The sequence below is a fragment of the Oncorhynchus nerka genome, linkage group LG2, assembly GCF_034236695.1.
Source record: "Oncorhynchus nerka isolate Pitt River linkage group LG2, Oner_Uvic_2.0, whole genome shotgun sequence".
Taxonomy (NCBI): domain Eukaryota; kingdom Metazoa; phylum Chordata; class Actinopteri; order Salmoniformes; family Salmonidae; genus Oncorhynchus; species Oncorhynchus nerka.
The window spans coordinates 56126631-56146212 of record NC_088397.1 but is presented as its reverse complement, the minus strand read 5'-3'; the positions used below and the strand labels follow the sequence as shown (position 1 = coordinate 56146212).

Here is a 19582-nt window from a genome sequence, read left to right as displayed (position 1 = left end):
CAGGCCTTGGACACCTTGTTTGTGATAACCAACCGGCAGAGACGGTCACACAAGGGTTAATGAGCCAATCACCAGGCATAGATGGTGACCAGATGCTGGTCAAGATAGGCATATGGGAAAACAATCTGTGTGTGTGTGTGTGTGTGTGTGTGTGTGTGTGTGTGTGTGTGTGTGTGTGTGTGTGTGTGTGTGTGTGTGTGCATGCAATAGTGAGAGAATGGAAATGACAGCTGTGTTGCCCACTCTTGAACCTCTAGTCAGTAATGTGTGTGTGTGAGTATACTGGGATAATCACATTATAATTAGATGAATGAAGTGGTCGAACCAGGGGAGGGGGGGGGGGGGGGGCTGGTAAAAGTAACTTATGTTGATGATAGAGAGTATGTGTGTGCTTGAGTGTAAGTGTGTATCTATCCCGCACTGATACAGTGATACGCAGGCTTATTCTGCTACTGACAAGGACAGACACACAGAGAGAGAGAGAGACAGAGAGAGAGAGAGAGAGAGAGGTGGGAGAGGATCAGAGAGCGAGGGTGGGCAGTCAGGGTGCTGTTGCTGGCGCCGTTGCCAGGGCGGGGTTGTGGCCCTGACTCTGTCACTCAGCGAGGACAGACGAGTGCAGTAGTGACACCCTGTCACAAGAGATAGGAGCCCGACTGCTAGGTGCCAGTCATGCCAAGGCAACCCAAGGATCTCATCCAATACCACGCTATTGTCACCTCTGCTGCAAGTGGCAGCTCTCACTGGCTGCAGCCTGCCTCTGTGTGACAACAGAGATTCACTGTCAGGGCTCTGATGAGGCCCCCGGTGGAACTTGCTGGGCCGCCGGTGCCACTACCCAGCTCCACGGTGCCCCCTTGCCTTCGGGACGTCCCTGGGGCACATCAGAACTCCCCATCTCCTTCCCACTCCCTCGCCTGCCTCTCTCTCAACCCACTTCAGCCTCACATCCCTCTGCCTGCTAAAGTTTGGACCTGTCAGGGCCAGGCGAGACAAACACACAGACAGAGACAGAGCAGGACTGTATGGGCCTTAAGGCTGGCTGACCTGCTGTCAAACTGATGGTTAAAGGATTCTAAATGACTTTGCTCCCTGATTACCCTCCCTGCTCTTTTAAATAACCTTGTTATTGTTGAGAGCGGTGGTGTAAAGTACTAAAGTAAAAATACATTCAAGTACTACTTGAGTAGTTTTTTGGGGTATCTGTACATTACTTTACTATTTATATTTATGACAACTTTTACTTTTACTTCATTACATTCCTTAAGAAAATTATGTACTTTTTACTCCATACATTTTCCCTGACACCCAAAAGTAAATTTTGAATGCTTAGCAGGACTGGAATATGGTCTAATTCACACCCTTATCAAGATAGCATCCCTGGTTATCCCTACTGCCTCTGATCTGGCGGTGTAACGCATGACCTTAGTATTCTTTGTTTTCTTTATTATTTTGGTTAGGTCAGGGTGTGACATGGGTGATGTATGTCTTTTTGTTCCTGTCTAGGGGTTTTGTATGTCTACGGGTGTTAACTAGTCTAGGTGTTATGTATGTCTATGGTTGCCTAGATTGCTTCTCAATTAGAGGCAGCTGTTTATCGTTGTCTCTGATTGGGAACCATATTTAGGCAGCCATATTCCTTGGGTATTTTGTTGGTTATTGTCTATGGCTAGTTGCCTGTGTATACACTTGTTTATATATAACTTTGTTTTGTTGTTTTGTAAAGTTTGTTTAAGTGTTCTTTGTTTCATTAAAAAGAAGAATGTATTCAAATCACGCTGCGCCTTGGTCTCCTCCATTCAACGAACGTGACAGGCAGACTCACTGAACACATGCTTCGTTTGTAAATTATGTCTGAGTGTTGGAGCGTGTCCCTGGCAATCCGTAAAAAAAACAAAACATGGTTTGCTTAATAAGGAATTTTAAATTATTTATACTTTCACCTTTGCTTTTGCTACATAAGTATATTTTAGCAATTACATTTACTTTTTTAAATGATGTATATTTATAACCAAATACTTTTAGACTTTTACTCAAGTAGGATTTTACTGGGTGACGTTCACCGTTACTGATTTATTTTCTATTAATTAAGGTGTCTTTACTTTTACTCAAGTATGACAATTGCATACTTTTTCCACCACTGGTTGAGTCTATAAATTGGATTGTGTGATGGGGTGGGGCTGGGGAACAGAGATCAATGTGGTTGTTTGCCAGTATATCACTGAGGAAACTCTTGAACATGATAGACCCCCCCAGTTGTCATACGGAAATGCTTAAGACTTCACTCCAAAGCCAGCACATATCAGCAGAGAGAGAGAGAGAGAGAGAGAGAGAGAGAGAGAGAGAGAGAGAGAGAGAGAGAGAGAGAGAGAGAGCAAAGATAGTGAGTGAACAGAGAAGAAAATAGAAAGCAGTGAGTGAGAGAAGGGGGAGAGAAAAAGAAGGATAATGTGGTAGGGTGCAGAGTGAGAGAGTGGCTGCTTCTGGCTGTCTTCGAGGACAGCCTCCAGACTGCTGAATAATTACACTTCACTTTGCATCATAAACATGTGGTTTATGGCTCCAATCTGTTCTGTTGAGCAGTGACCTGTCAGGGCATTCAACTAGCCAGATACCACTACAGGCAGGATGAACTCTATCTGAGCGGGGTGGGGGTAGGAGGGGGCTGGCGAGAGCTTGGTTTGGGGAGCAAGCTGCTTAATTGTGATCCCTCGACTCAATTAAGACAAAACACAGTTTCACAGGTTTAGAGTGGCATTTTCGCCTCTCGTGATGGGACTCGGTTCAGCTGAGGTCGATGCCTTTGATACCGACGCGTTCCACTTTCGCTAGGTATGAACGGAGAAAGGGGACTTACTTTATCACACAGGCATAGTGAGAGGGTTACATGGCATGAGCCGTCACGATAGCCATCTCATGGGATGTTCAACCCCTGACTCTTGTTTTCTCTGACACACGTAACGTGTTTACAGGGTGTGTAATGACAGCTTTACACCTGTAGAATTCTGTTTACGTGTACCTGACGTGTTGTTGGTGTGTCGCTGCCATGGGTGGTGCCAGCGTCCATCACCTAGCACTGTAAATGATCTACTCACTCCATGTAATTAACAACTCATGAATAATTCAACAGGAAACAAATCCTCTGACACTGAAATAAATACCCCCCCAGTGTAAACTGTGCTATTTATGAGTATCATGGCAAATGTCAGTCAAATTAAATTCAGAAAGTGTGTGTGTGTGTGTGTGTGTGTGTGTGTGTGTGTGTGTGTGCCACATTTAGCATATAGCGGATGTGAGTTTGCGTTTTGTTATTTCAGAGAAGGAGGGTTGAACATCTCAGAGTGCTGTTGGTGAATCACAAACATTTCTATTAAACATATCTCCTCAACCAGCTGAAGTTGCACACTGTTGTCTTTTCATAGGCTATGAATCAACATGTACAGTTTGTACTACTCCACTGCTGAATTTCGTATTTTCAGGCAACACCAAGAAACAAAGGGAACATACTATATTGATGGTAAAGCGAACTAAACGTATTTGCCCTTCACTTTGAAAATATAATAATTTTGCCAATTCTGAAGAACAATACATTTGAGTCCATCATAACACCAATAGAGTATTGGATGTCTTGAATACTTACACGCGACTTAACATAACCAAAACAGAAGAGACAAGAAAAAGTAAAAGATTTACAAATGAAATTATACACAAACATAAAAGCTATTGGTCTCTCTAAGAAACAGACTTGCACATGACTCACACACACACACACACACACACACACACACACACACACACACACACACACACACACACACACACACACACTGTATGTACAGCTGGGAGCGAGCGAGACGCACATTCCTTGGGCTCTTGTAGCTGCGAGTGCTAGGCCAGCCAGCGTATACTCTGGTTTGTCAATCGCCTGTCAACTCCTCGCTCTGAGACATATCCTCCCAAACACAGAGGAGAAAGCGTGCTTCTCCAAATGAGGCCAGACAGAAAATGGCTGCTACAGCTACAAAAGCTCCTGACAAGAACTGGCTTAGACCTTCAGCACCCCAGTCAACTAGAGGAAGACACGTACCAAAGCATGACAGATCAAAAACATAACATCTTACTTATTGGATTAGTGCTGACCATGGTTCTTTAGTGGTCTTTTGTTCTTACCTGCACCAAGACAAAGAATCTCTTCTTCCATCTCTTCCACACATTTTTACCAATAGCCCATAGGTACCTAAGTAAACAAAGCAATGGTTTAGTAATACGTTGTGTGGTCTATGGTGGGTGGCATTTCTGCAGAGGCTGCTTTACAATATTAAACCTTGTGTTGCATCATTATTTCATAAAGAGGTGGCATGCTGAAAAAGCATATACATTTTTCCTTTTACGTTATAATGAGCAATATACACAACACCTTGAATGAATGGCAATTGGCGAACAATAGCAGAGATGCATGTGTTACAGTACAAGGTCTCTGCTGACCTCTTATGGTAAAACGTTGTTACTGCTACCTTTTACAGTGAAAAGGGTTTAGAGCCAGAACGACCCATTTTCTGTTTGTGAAAGGTTAAACTGCTTTCTGATATGAACTTCATTCAGAGCAGAACATTGTTCGGGGATGGGAGTGACATCCAGAACTCCAGCTCCAGTATGAGCCAGTGGACATCCCTACATGTGGGTATGAAGACTGTACTCTGGTTTGTTGAGTGCTATCATTAGATTTACATTGTAGTCATTTAGCAGACATTCTTATCCAGAGTGACGTACAGTAAGTAGTGAGTGCATACATTTTTTAAATATAGTTTAAAAAAAACTTCTATCAGTCTTGAGACTGTGGGAGTGCAGAATGAGTGTTGTGTTGCTGTGTATCTTGTGTTGTGAAGAGATCAGAGCATGAAGAAGAAATGATCATCTGAGGGTGAGGACACCAGCTCTGACTGCCTCTGGCCGCTCCTCCCCCTGGCCGGGCTAGAGGTACCCTGGCTTGCCTGCCTCTGCCTGTGTATCCCCCTGGTTAGTTTAGGGACATCAGGGCTTCTCTCTCTGAATAAACTAGTGCCAAAGGAGCAGCAGGAAAGGGGGCAGCAGGATTTTTTTTTTAACTAGGCAAGTCAGTTAAGAACAAATTCTTATTTTCAATGACGGCCTACTGGGGAACAGTGGGTTAACAGAATTGTTCAGGAGCAGAACGACAGATTTTTACCTTGTCAGCTCGGGGATTTGATCCAGCAACCTTTCAGTTACTGGACCCACACTCTAACCACTAGGGTACCTATCACAACCCCACTGACTTAATCACAATCATTATTTGCTATTTGATCTGGGGAGAGGAGAATGTCAATACCTTTTACTTGACATCCATTCATGACAGTCAGAATTCTTACTCTTATTCAATGTGCTCTTTAACATGGTCATGTCTTACATATTAGTGTGAGGCTATGTGCACAATGGCACCAACAAAGCGGTGAAATACAGAAGGAGAAGACTTCCTTTTGTTCTTTAGCAAACATTATGGAAGCTTGATAAATGCAGTACAACAATATTTGAGAAAATTAAAAATGTCAGATGTCACATTACATAGTAATGTTCAATGTATGTTGAAGATAATAGATTTAATGTTTAAGGTTAAAGATAAAGGTTGCCTGCTTTGGTCACAGTCGATTGGCCGTCTGGAAGTGTGTGTTATGCACTAATGGTCAGCCCAGTAGATGGCAGCATATCACTGCATCTGAGAAAGATATGATTTGATCTAGAGTTTCAGCGCAGCGTAGCTTACCCACAGTGCTTCATGTTTTGTGGCTTGTCCATGCGGATGGCCAGTTTGATCTTCAGGTCACTGTCAGGGCAGCCTTTGGACAAGGACATCTTGTGTAGTTCGGACTGTTTGGGACTGTTAGGGGTCGGATGGAGTACCACCTGGAAGCACAAAGACACATATCTATTACAGTCAAGTCCTACATAAAACACACAGCCATGTAAGGTTGTATCAATGTATATGTATATGTATAATGTATGTAATAGATCGTAACAATGTTTACCCCCTATTCACATCAATGACAACCATTTTAAAATCTGAAAAGCAAGTTCTTTGCTAACTGTGCCTATGTCTGGCTCCAGTTCTGTAGGCTCTTACCCTGCCAAGCTCTTTGTCCTCCAGGGCCAGGACTCCTGTGCTCTCAGTGAACAACTTCACCTTGACAGCAGGCAGGGGGTGTGTGGTGGTGAAGTCCCCCTGGGTCCCCCAGCTGAAACACACAGAAGACCATAGGGTGAGACGGGTTAAAGAGTGACATAACATTGTTTCACATCAAATGTGAACCATTTCAGGAAACTAGGCGCATGTCGAAGGTCACTACTTCACAGGAGAGCCATTTGAACGTAAACTTTAAAAAAAAATCCAAATGTGTTTTTTGGCATGAAATGCCTTCTCGAACATGTGAACTTTCATGTGCCTTAATAACACACTTGTATGCCATCTGTAAATACTAATACAATTGCTAAATTACGAACCTAGTTGGTTTAGCCACAGAAAAAGTGAGCAACCTTCCTGTTAGCCATTATTGGCTGATATAATGAGTGGGCTGGACATGTCGAAAGATGAGTTTGGATTGGTCTGCCATATAGTACGCTTCTGTCTATTTGAGCTGGTCAGTATGTGTAGGTAATCCTGTTTTATCCTGTCTTTAAAAAAATAATGTATTGCGTAGTAAGACTACAGGTGTTGCTCTCCACTTTCTGGAGGACCGAGTTTTGAAATCAGTGGAATTCATGTGTGATAGCTAAGGACATGGAGAAAACACCATGGCATCCATGACAGGAGAAGCGCCCATCCATGATGTATACGGACGGGTAAGATAGTCTAGCTACAGAAAGTGGTTTTATTTCAAGTTAAAGTGTACTGTTAGCTAGCTAACGTTATCTGGCTGGCTCACTAACTAACGTTACGTGTATGATCTTATTATTCGTATCTCAGAGCCATTTGCATTGCTAGTTATAGTCTAATGTTAGCTAGCTAACATTGAACCTGGTTGGTTAGCTACCTGCAGATTCATGCAGGGTAGTAATGTCATAAATTGGGATTATGATTCATTGTTTAGCTAGCTAGCTACATGTCTTAACAATAGACTCCACTATGCAAGTATCAATTTCAATAGAATGTCTGTTGATAGACAACTGTTGATAGACATAATTGGTAATTCACTCTGGCTATCTACTCTGATTCCAGACCACAGGTAAGATAGTTTAGCTAGCTACATTTTCAGATATTACATGTTTCTAATTTTGACTTCAAGTTAAAGTGTACTGTTAGCTAGCTAGCTAACGTTAGCTGGCTGGTTCGCTAGCTAACGTTATGTGTATGATCTTATTATTCGTATCTCAGAGCCATTTGCTTGGCTAGTTATAGTTTAATGTCCATTGTTTAGCTAGCCAGCTAGCGAACATTCAGAGGCCATTTTCTCAAAAGTGAGGTAACAAGATTATCAACTTTCAAAGCAGAATTACTTTCCCATTGTTCCTCAAATGCAGTGTATGATATGGCATTTTGTAGCTCTGTTTCTCTGCTTTTATCCAATGTAAAAAACACTATTTCAAATTTTGCTACATAAGACCGAATCAAGGCGGTCTGTCACAAATATTATTGGTTGCATACACATATTTTGCATTTGTTATTGTGGGTGTAGCAAAATGCTTATGATGGTGTGTATACACTAAATCTGAATAGAAAAGGTGTACAGCAGTAGTTATATAGGATGAGCCTAGACTAGAATACAGTATATACATATAAAGTAGGTAAAACAGTACGTAAACATTATTAAAGTGACCAGTGTTCAATTACTATCTACAGTACATCTCTAAGGTGCAGGGTTGAGTATCCAGGTGGTAGTCGGCTAGAAACAGTGACTAAAGTTCAGGGCAGGGTACAGGGTGGAGGCCAGCTGTACTGTAGGTGATTATTTAACAGTCTGATGGCCTGGAGATAAACTGTTTTTCAGTCTCTCGGTCCCAGCTTTGATGCACCTATACTGGCTCTGCCTTCTAGTGGGGTGAACAGGTCGTGGCTTGGGTGGGGGAGGTCCTTGCTGATCTTCTTGGCTGTCTTGTGACACTGGGTGCTGTAGATATCCTGGAGGGCATGCAGTATGTCCCCGTTGATGCGCTAGGCTGACTGCACCACCCTCTGGAGATTCCTGTTTTTGCGGGCGGTGCAGTTGCTGTACCAGGCCCGTCAGGATGCTCTCAATTGTGCATCTGTAGAAGTGTGTGAGGGTCTTATGTGCACACTGCCCCCAGAATGCGGTGGAAACAGAGCTGCACTTCTTAACCTCCTGCCAAATGTATGACCATTTAGAGACACATATTTCCCTTAGATTACACAGACCCCAAAATAATTTGAAAACAAATTCAATTTTGATAAACTTCCATATCTATTGGGTGAAATACCACAGTGTGCAATCACAGCAGCAAGATGTGTGACCTGTTGCCACAAGAAAATGGCAACCAATTAAGAACAAACACCATTGTAAATACAACCTATATTTACAATGATTTATTTTCCCCTTTGTACTTTAACTATTTGCACATCATTACAACACTCTATATATACACAATATGACATTTGAAATGTCTTTATTATTTTGGAACTTCTGTGAGTGTAATATTGGTGCGTGTGTGTGTGTGCGTGTATGACAAACCCAGTGTATTCAGAACACACCACAACAGCAATTTCATCATTCCAATATCATTCAGCATGCTTTTGGGATGCACCACAACCTACTGTGGACTATCTCTGAGCTGTTAGGTGTTCCCCTGTGTGTCTCACTTCTCACACATTTCTATGTGGTCTCTTATCTGTGAATAAAAAAAAACGTTTGGCACTGAAGTATTGTACACTGCCGTGGAATTATTGCAATCAAAAGGAGAGACTTTTACATTTCTTCAAAACAATCCATCTTTATTATTTAATTACTGCAGTAATGGAGCTTGTCAACAAACCCCCCCTAGTTGATTCGTTGAGGGCTCAACGACAAAATATACCATGGCCTTTTATAGCAAAGATACACCCCCTTCAATCTTCATGACAAACAACAGATGTATGGAATGGTTCACTTCTCTAGGGTAGGGGACAGCATTTGGAATTTTGGATGAAAAGCATGCCCAAATTAAACTGCCTTCTACTCAGGCCCAGAAGATAGGATATGCATATAATTAGTAGATTTGGATAGAAAACACTCTAAAGTTTCCAAAAACTGTTAAAATAATGTATGTCAGTATAACAGAACTGATTTGGCAGGCGAAAACCTGAGAAAAATCCATTCAGGAAGTAGGATTTTTTGTTGTTGTAGGTTTCTATTCAATGCCATTACAGTATCCATTGACTTAGGACTCAAATGGCAATTCCTATGCCTTCCACTAGATGTCAACAGTCTTTAGTACTTGTTTCAGGCTTGTATTCTGAAAAATGAGGGAGTAAGAGCAGTCTGAATGAGTGGACCCTGCCGTGTCACAGAGCTTTTTCCTGCGCGCGACCGAGAGAGTGCCTTTCTTGTTTACCTTTTATATTGACATTATATTGACAACATTATTGTCCGGTTGAAATATTATTGATTATTTAGGCTAAAAACAACCTGAGGATTGAATATAAACATCGTCTGACATGTTTCTATGAACTTTACGGATACATTTAGGATTTTTTGTCTGACTGTTGTGACTGCGTTTGAGCCTGTGGATTAATGATTCACAAGAAGTTCATCTTTAAACCTATGTAAAATAGTTGTATCTTTTCTGAATTTTTATAATGAGTATTTCTGTATTTGAATTTGGCGCTCTGCAATCTCACTGGATGTTGGCCAGGTGGGACGCTAGCGTCCCACATACCCTAGAGAGGTTAAGATTTGTATGAAAGATCCTTATAATTCACAGCAAACAGTATCTGCTGTAAAAACTGTTCTCATTGTCTAGAGACCAGGGTCTGGTCCCGGAGTCATCTCTCCCTGGTACCGTATAGAACAGAAACATTAACTCATGCTCTGGAATGCGGTCTCTTTAGGTTTATCACCCAAAGAAATCGTAAATCTTCTGTCAGTGTTAAATCCCCCAGAGGCCCATCCTCAGTAGAACACATACAGATGAGTGTTCTAACAACCCTTATTCTGTTGCATAAAAGAACCATTTGATGCGATTACAGTATAACATAATCTTGCAATTTTGCTCTCACAACACACAGCGGCTACCATCCATGAAGCATTTCCCAGATGTGACAGTATTGAGTATTCATTTGTAAGGTTTAACTACTATACAATAATATAAGTGTGTAAGTGGTATACTGTGTACAGTAAGTGACATCTCTGGCTCACCCAACTGAAGCAGGATATTGAGGGTGTTTAAAAGGAGATGCTACTATAGAATGCCGTGAAAACAGTTGATAATAGGACTCAAATGCATTGTGCCACAGGGTTGTTGTTGGTAGAGAGCATATATGCTAGAAACGTGGAACACAAAATTGGATCCCATATAGATACTGTATATACTTATATGACCAAGGATAGGCAGCCTAAGACTCTGGATGGTTCACAAGCATTTAGAGTTAGTGTCCAGATAGTCATAATCCATTCCATCTTACCACACACACACACACACACACCTGTGGTAACAGACTTGACTATGGTTAGAAGATGGCTGTCTCCTGACGGGTTGTTAGAAGGTAATCTAGTTGGGATGTTCTCTGTAGCTCTGACAGCTCCATGCACACACTGTGAAATGCAGCTTATAAAGAATAGCAAACACAGGCCTGCCAGAAACAGCCACAGAGGAGTACACAGACCAAGCCAAATCAGATCCAAGTTTCAAGCTCGTCCTATGGGAAGACTCACAATTCTCACTATTCTCACTATTCTCTTTGTTAAATTCTAGAAGCATGTGAGCCAGTGGGCAGTGCGACATAAGCATGAAATAGAGAGAGGTCTTGGCTACTTGTGGCCACTCATGAGTTAATATAGCCAGGACTGGCTTCACATTCAAAATACTAAGCATGCTCACTACAGTTCTCTCTGCCTGCGGTGGGGGAGCACTGATACGGCAGAATGAAGATTAGTCTGTCCATCTCACTCTTTCACCCCCTCCATCGCCCTCTCTCCGCACTTAAACTGTACGTATTTCAATCATTTTGCATGGTATAAAATTACCTGCTCTAAATGAAACACAGTTTCCATGACAGACCCCACCAACAACCTGAAAGCAGCTCCACATATGACCCATTAACAACAACCTATCAGGCTTGATGTCCAGCATCTGTTGAATTGCTGCTTTCCATCAACATGACACACATCCCTCCAGCCCAGTAGCCACTGTACTGGAGCCTTGGCAGGGAACACTTTGTGACACAGTGTTACAATGCCTCTGAATCATGAGCCCTGTGAGTCATGTGTAATACATTGGGCTCTCCCACTATTGAGTAGTGTGTGGAGTAGTGTGTAAGGGCTCACCAGTTGACTCACCACAGAACGGCCTGTCACACATGCACACGTTCCAAGTCAACAACACTCTGGTGGTACTAGCCTATGTATGAGTCATGGAGAAAAGACTGCAATCTATTTCCCTGGGGTTTTTCCTCTGTTTGTCTTGTCAGAGCAGATTGCACTGGCAGAGTGCCGACTGCAATATTGACACCAATTGAGAGGGAAAATATAATTTGTTATAATGAATTACAGAGAAGCGTAATATTGCATGGATTTAAACAGAACAAATTGAATATTCTTCAGATGGTTTTAATTGTGTAGTATTTAACAGCATACATTTACAGACAATTAAATGTCTGTAAATATGTGTTTTAAGCAAAGTAGCTGTCCAAAGTCTGGTAATTCTGTTTTTACATACCACCTGTAGATGGCAGTCTAAGAGCTTGCAGAAAAATGTAGGTACTTTCACTCAAACCATGAAAAGGAAAAACCAAGGAAGCCCACATCATTTCATCCATGCTCGAAAGAATAAGAAAAGATGTTAGTGCAAAGTGATAAACAAATGCCTTCATCAGTGCTGTACAAATTCATTAGGAGAAGACACATCTGTTGTTCGTAAGAGGCGCAACAAGTCAGGTGCAGCAACTGGTTAAATACATACTGGGGAAAAGGGAAACAAAGGTCTCTTCTCAATGATATCTGTACATTTTAGTTTATTCTTCCACATATTTCCTGTATAAAGTATATGCCCTGGGCCCAGTTTATTTCCTGTATAAAGTATATGTCCTGGGCCCAGTTTATTTCCTGTATAAAGTATATGCCCTGGGCCCAGTTTATTTCCTGTATAAAGTATATGCCCTGGGCCCAGTTTATTTCCTGTATAAAGTATATGCCCTGGGCCCAGTTTATTTCCTGTATAAAGTATATGCCCTAGGCCCAGTTTATTTCCTGTATAAAGTATATGCCCTGGGCCCAATTTATTTCCTGTATAAAGTATATGCCCTAGGCCCAGTTTATTTCCTGTATAAAGTATATGCCCTGTGCCCAGTTTATTTCCTGTATAAAGTATATGCCCTGGGCCCAGTTTATTTCCTGTATAAAGTATATGCCCTGGGACCAGTTTATTTCCTGTATAAAGTATATGCCCTGGGCCCAGTTTATTTCCTGTATAATGTATATGCCCTAGGCCCAGTTTATTTCCTGTATAAAGTATATGCCCTGGGCCCAATTTATTTCCTGTATAAAGTATATGCCCTGGGCCCAGTTTATTTCCTGTATAAAGTATATGCCCTGGGCTCAGTTTATTTCCTGTATAAAGTATATGCCCTGGGCCCAGTTTATTTCCTGTATAAAGTATATGCCCTAGGCCCAGTTTATTTCCTGTATAAAGTATATGCCCTGGGCCCAGTTTATTTCCTGTATAAAGTATATGCCCTGGGCCCAGTTTATTTCCTGTATAAAGTATATGCCCTGTGCCCAGTTTATTTCCTGTATAAAGTATATGCCCTAGGCCCAGTTTATTTCCTGTATAAAGTATATGCCCTGGGCCCAATTTATTTCCTGTATAAAGTATATGCCCTGGGCCCAGTTTATTTCCTGTATAAAGTATATGCCCTGGGCCCAGTTTATTTCCTGTATAAAGTATATGCCCTAGGCCCAGTTTATTTCCTGTATAAAGTATATGCCCTGTGCCCAGTTTATTTCCTGTATAAAGTATATGCCCTGGGCCCAGTTTATTTCCTGTATAAAGTATATGCCCTGGGCCCAGTTTATTTCCTGTATAAAGTATATGCCCTGGGACCAGTTTATTTCCTGTATAAAGTATATGCCCTGGGCCCAGTTTATTTCCTGTATAATGTATATGCTCTAGGCCCAGTTTATTTCCTGTATAAAGTATATGCCCTGGGCCCAATTTATTTCCTGTATAAAGTATATGCCCTGGGCCCAGTTTATTTCCTGTATAAAGTATATGCCCTGGGCTCAGTTTATTTCCTGTATAAAGTATATGCCCTGGGCCCAGTTTATTTCCTGTATAAAGTATATGCCCTAGGCCCAGTTTATTTCCTGTATAAAGTATATGCCCTGGGCCCAATTTATTTCCTGTATAAAGTATATGCCCTGGGCCCAGTTTATTTCCTGTATAAAGTATATGCCCTGGGCCCAGTTTATTTCCTGTATAAAGTATATGCCCTAGGCCCAGTTTATTTCCTGTATAAAGTATATGCCCTCTGCCCAGTTTATTTCCTGTATAAAGTATATGCCCTGGGCCCAGTTTATTTCCTGTAGAAAGTATATGCCCTGGGCCCAGTTTATTTCCTGTATAATGTATATGCCCTAGGCCCAGTTTATTTCCTGTATAAAGTATATGCCCTGGGCCCAGTTTTTCAAAAGTTGTCTTATTGGATTTCGGCAATCGGATAGGATTAAATGATAGCACTGGGTTTTTCAAAACTGAAAACAGATTCTGATCCTCCGAATAGGGATAAGGATTTAGTAATGCAATCTGACCTTTAATCAGGATTGTATTGAGCCTTTTCTTGATCCCAGTGGAAGGGTAGATTTAGAAAGGCATTACAACCACAACATTTCAATGTAACTAAGGTGAGAAAGTTAAAAAAAAAACTTTGTTAGATCTGAAAATCAAAGGTTAAATAAGTTAAATTGACTGCAGTACGTATGTGGTAAGAAGTTATATTGAGAAGTGTCAAACAAATGTTTCTACTTATTTCTGCTTTCAACTCACTCTCAAACACGTAGATCCCCTGAACGCAGCTCACTCTCCAGCTCACACTCTCAAACACATAGATCCCCTGAACGCAGCTCACACTCTCAAACACATAGATCCCCTGAACGCAGATCACTCTCCAGCTCACACTCTCAAACACATAGATCCCCTGAACGCAGCTCACTCTCCAGCTCACACTCTCAAACACATAGATCCCCTGAACGCAGCTCACTCTCCAGCTCACACTCTCAAACACATAGATCCCCTGAACGCAGCTCACTATCCAGATCCTAATCACCTGAATTCTGACCACCTGTTCAGACACCTGTATGTCATTATCACACACTATTTAGTTTAGTTCTTTGCACCCCATCATTGTGAGGTATTGTTTGTGACGCACTTCTACTCGTGCTGCTCTGGATAATGACTTAAATGTAAATGTAAATGGAGCGCTGGTGGTCCGGTAATGTAATCCTCCTGTGATATGATTTGATGATATGATATGATGAGTTTTTGCCTGCCTCACTAATGATGCCTTTTGCCTATTCCCTGCATGTACCTTAGCCTATCGGTTTTCCTGTTATCAGCCTGATCTCCCGAATGACGTTACTAGCCTCTTCCCTGCCTGTACTGTTGCCTTTTTGAACACCCTGTGTATGACCTTCTGCCTGCCCCTGGACCCAGCTACCTGCCTCCTCCTGTGGTCCTTTAATAATAAACACCTGCTGCGCCCTGCGCTTGAAACCAGCTCTATGTCTCCCATCGTGTTCATTACAATTCTAACTGATATGCAAGCTATATTTATTTTTTATAAAGTTACCTTTATTTAAGTAGTTTACTTTATTTGTTTGCTTATGAGCGGGTATAAGTAGTAACACAATCTGTCTAGTAGATGGCAAGGTGTAGGCCTGTTCAAAGCAACAAAAAAATATCCAGATTCTGTAATGTTGATATTGTGGTATCTGGATCAGAATGATCCTATCTGATTATTTTCAGAAAAACCATCTCAAAAACAGCCAGATTGATCTCATCCTGGATAACAAAAATTGTAGAATTAGAGAATCATTCTGAACCCCCCTCCCCCCGGGCCCTGATGATTCCCAATTCGGCAGCAACTAACTAACCCGTTCAGAACAAAAGAAACGGTGTGCAATGTTCAATTAAATGGAAACAATGCTGTTTTGAATTACCTTTTCAAAAACTGGGAGTGGTTTAGTTGTGGGTTGAGGAACGCTTCAGCGTAGCCTTTGACCTTTAAAGCGCAACTGAAGGCAATAGAGTACCACAGTATGAGTCGTAATACCCAGAAAAGCTAGAGGTCAAACAGAGAAAGGGTTCCAATAATTCTTCCCATAGGGGATTTTAGAAACACTTAAGGTATGTGTTTCATATAGGCTTACCCTGGCGTAACGTTCGATAACCATGTAAATCTCTCTGGTTATGCCTGGTTATTCTATAAAAGTGCTTTCCTCACCAACTTAAATAAGCATGCCCCATTCCAAAAATTTTGAACCAGGAACAGATAAGCCCTTGGTTCACTTCAGACCTGACTGCCCTTGACCAGCACAAAAACATCCTGTGGCGTACTGCATTAGCATCGAATAGCCCCCGCGATATGCAACTTTTCAGGGAAGTTAGGAACCAATATACACAGGCAGTTAGGAAAGCAAAGGCTAGCTTTTTCAAACAGAAATTTGTATCCTGTCGCACAAACTCCAAAAAGTTCTGGGACACAGTAAAGCCCATGGAGAATAAGACCACCTCCTCCTAGCTGCGCACTTCACTGAGGCTAGGAAACACTGTCACCACCGATAAATTCACGATAATTGACCATTTAAATAATCATTTCTCTACGGCTGGACATGCTTTCCACCTGACTACCCCTAATCCGGTCAACAGCCCTGCACCCCCCAAAGCAACTTGTCCAAGCCTCCCAAATTTCTCCTTCACCCAAATCCAGATAGCTGATGTTCTGAAAGAGCTTCAAAGGCGGCCTAGACAATCTGGACCCTCTCTTTCTAAAATTATCTGCCAAACTTTTTGTAACCCCTATCACTAGCCTCTTCACTTTCATATCGTCTTGAGGTCCCCAAAGATTGGAAAGCTGCCGCGGTCATCCCCCTCTTCAAAGGGGGAGACACTCTAGACCCAAACTGCTACAGACCTATATCTATCCTACCCTGCCTTTCTAAGGTCTTCGAACGCCAAGTTAACAAATAGATCACCAACCATTTCGAATCCCACCGTACCTTCTCCGCTATGCAATCTGGTTTCAGAGCTGGTCATGGATGCACCTCAGGCACGCTCAAGGTCCTAAATGATATCATAACCGCCATCGATAAGAGACAATACTGTGCAGCTGTATTCATCGACCTGGCCAAGACTCTGTCAATCACCACATTTTTATCGGCAGACTCAACAGCCTTGGTTTCTCAAATGACTGCCTCGCGTGGTTCAACAATTACTTCTCAGACAGAGTTCAGTGTGTCAAATCGGAGGGCCTCTTGTCCGGACCTTTGGCAGTGTCTATGGGGGTGCCACAGGGTTCAATTCTCGGGCCGACTCTCTTCTCTGTATATATCAATGATGTCGCTCTTGCTGCTGGTGATTCTCTGATCCACTTCTACGCAGACGACACCATTCTGTATACTTCTGGCCCCTCTTTGTCACCAAAGCCCCATACACTACCCACCACTTTGACCTGTATGCTCTCGTTGGCTGGCCATCGCTTCAAATTCGTCGCCAAACCCACTGGCTCCAGGTCATCTATAAGTCTGTGCTAGGTAAAGCCCCACTTTATCTCAGCTCACTGGTCACCATAGCAGCACTCACCCGTATCATACACTCCAGCAGGTATATTTCACTGGTCACCCCCAAAGCCAATTCCTCTTTGGCCACCTTTCCTTACAGTTCTGTGCTGCCAATGACTGGAATGAATTGCAAAAATGACTGAAGCCGGAGACTCTTATCTCCCTCACTAACTTTAAGCACCAGCTGTCAGAGCAACTCACAGATCACTGCACCTGTACATAGCCCATCTGTTAATAGCCCATTCAACTACTTCATTCCCATACTGTTATTTATTTATTTTGCTCCTTTGTACCCCAGTATCTCTACCTGCACATTCATCTTCTACACATCTATCACTCCAGTTTTTAATTGCAATATTGTAATTATTTTGCCACTATGGCCTATTTATTGCCTTACCTCCCTTATCATACCTCATTTGCACACACTTTATATAGACTTTCTATTGTATTATAGACTGTATGTTTGTTTATTCACTTGTGTAACTCTGTGTTGTTGTTTGTGTCGCACTGCTTTGCTTTATCTTGGCCATGTCACCGTTGTAAATGAGAACTTGTTCTCAACTAGCCCACCTGGTTAAATAAAGGTGAAATTAAATAAAATTACGGTCACTGTGGGGACGTCGTTGTCGATGCACTTATTGATGAAGCCGGTGATTGAGGTGCTATTCTCCTCAATGCCAATTGCATGAATAAAACTGTTGAGTTATCTTAGATTATTGTCGATTCATTATGACTATTTTGAAGAAGTGATTACTGGCTTTGTTCCTATGGTGTCTCATGGGCGACAAACATCTATCTGCCACATCGAACCACACCAGTGGAGGCTCCTCAGAAGCGGAAGACCATCCTCCTCAGTGAATTTAATAAAAATACAATTTGTCAAAAACATTTAAAAAAGTGATCCTTTTTAGATATATTTAGTATAGTTTTATTGACGTCACCAAATAATTAAAACACACTGTTTTGCAATGAAGATCTACAGTAGCCTCAACAGCACTCTGTAGGGTAGCAACATGGTGTAGCCAGAGGACAGCTAGCTTCCATCCTCCTCTTGATACATTGACTTCAATACAAAACCTAGGAGGCTCATGGTTCTCACCCCCTTCCATAGATTTACACAGTAATTATGACAACTTCCGGAGGACGTCCTCCAACCTATCAGAGCTCTTGCAGCATGAACTGACATGTTGTCCACCCAATCAAAGGATCAGAGAATTAATTTAGTACTGAACACATAAGCTACAGCTAGCTTGCACTGCTGATCATAAAATGTGGTGAGTAGTTGACTCAAAGAAAGAGAAAGAAAACAGTTGAACAGTTTTCAACAAATTAATTTATTCAAAAATAAAGAAGTGTCACGTTCTGACCTTAGTTCTCTTGTTATGTCTTTGTTTTAGTAGGGTCAGGGCGTGAGTTAGGTGGGTTGTCTATGTTCCTTTTTCTATGTTGTGTTTTGCGTTTGGCCGGGTATGGTTCTCAATCAGAGGCAGGTGTCGTTAGTTGTCTCTGATTGAGAATCATACTTAGGTAGCCTTTTCCCACTTGTGTTTCGTGGGTGATTATTTTATGTTATGTGTATGTCACCTTTCAGAACTGTTTCGTTTCGTTTCTCCTTTGTTATTTTGTTTAGTGTTCTCGGTTTAATAAATATTCCAACGACGAGCGTGACAAGAAGAAGCAAGAGACAGTTTTTATTTTTTCAATTTCAGTTTCACTTACTTAGCTAGAAAATGCAGCTGGCTAGTTTAGGCTACTAAAACACCCGGCTCAAACAGGGGGATGCTATGTTAGCTAGTTGGCAATGACGATCCAATACAACACTGGAACTCATCCATGTCAAGACTAAACTGTGTAACGGCAGATTTCCTCCTCTTCGTCTGAAGACGAGTAAGGATCGAACCAAGATGCGGCGTGGTAGTGTCCATGTTTTTAAATGAAAAAACTCAACATGAACACTAATACAAAAACAATAAACGTGAACAAAACCGAAACAGTACCGTGTGGCGAACAAACACAGACACGGAAACAATCACCCACAAAACAACAGTGAAACCCAGGCTACCTAAGTATGATTCTCAATCAGAGACAACTAACGACACCTGCCTCTGATTGAGAACCATACTAGGCCGAACACAGAAAAACAACCTAGAAACACAAAACATAGAATGCCCACCCAACTCACGTCCTGACCAACTAAAACAAACAAATAACACAAGAACTAGGGTCAGAACGTGACAAACTGCTTACTGAATATTTACTAACTTTACTGCATGATTGTAGCAGGTTTCTAATGTATTAGTTCTATTAGCTATTTGACTAGGACGTTACTTTAGCTAATATGGGGACAATGATGTAGGCTGTGTGTAGCGGTTATGCCATGGTTTAGCTTGTGCATTGAAGCCCACAAACGAAGGGAAAAGGTGAGACGAGGAGACTGCATAGAGGCGAGAAGGAATACAACGTGGTTGCTATGAAAGTGAACCATGTTTACGCGTGATCATTGGTATATTCACTCCACCAATTCTGTTGAAAAGCGTTTAAACGGAAGCAAATGAAACAAGGATAAAAATACCTGAATTTGTCCAATA

General features: G+C 41.8%; 1 protein-coding gene across 7 annotated transcripts in view; it reads right to left on the bottom strand.

The window, feature by feature from the left end:
• The window catches only part of LOC115138280 (calcium-dependent secretion activator 1), a 179040-nt gene that overhangs the window by 72716 nt on the left and 86742 nt on the right, over positions 1–19582 (bottom strand). For all 7 annotated transcript variants that reach the window (XM_029674982.2, XM_065000309.1, XM_029675032.2 and 4 more), the window contains exons 7-9: positions 6137–6248; positions 5780–5919; positions 4171–4237 (exon numbers count right to left, since the gene is read on the bottom strand). In XM_029674982.2, the coding sequence (XP_029530842.1) occupies positions 4171–4237; positions 5780–5919; positions 6137–6248 (319 nt within the window). The remainder of the gene's footprint in view (positions 1–4170; positions 4238–5779; positions 5920–6136; positions 6249–19582) is intronic.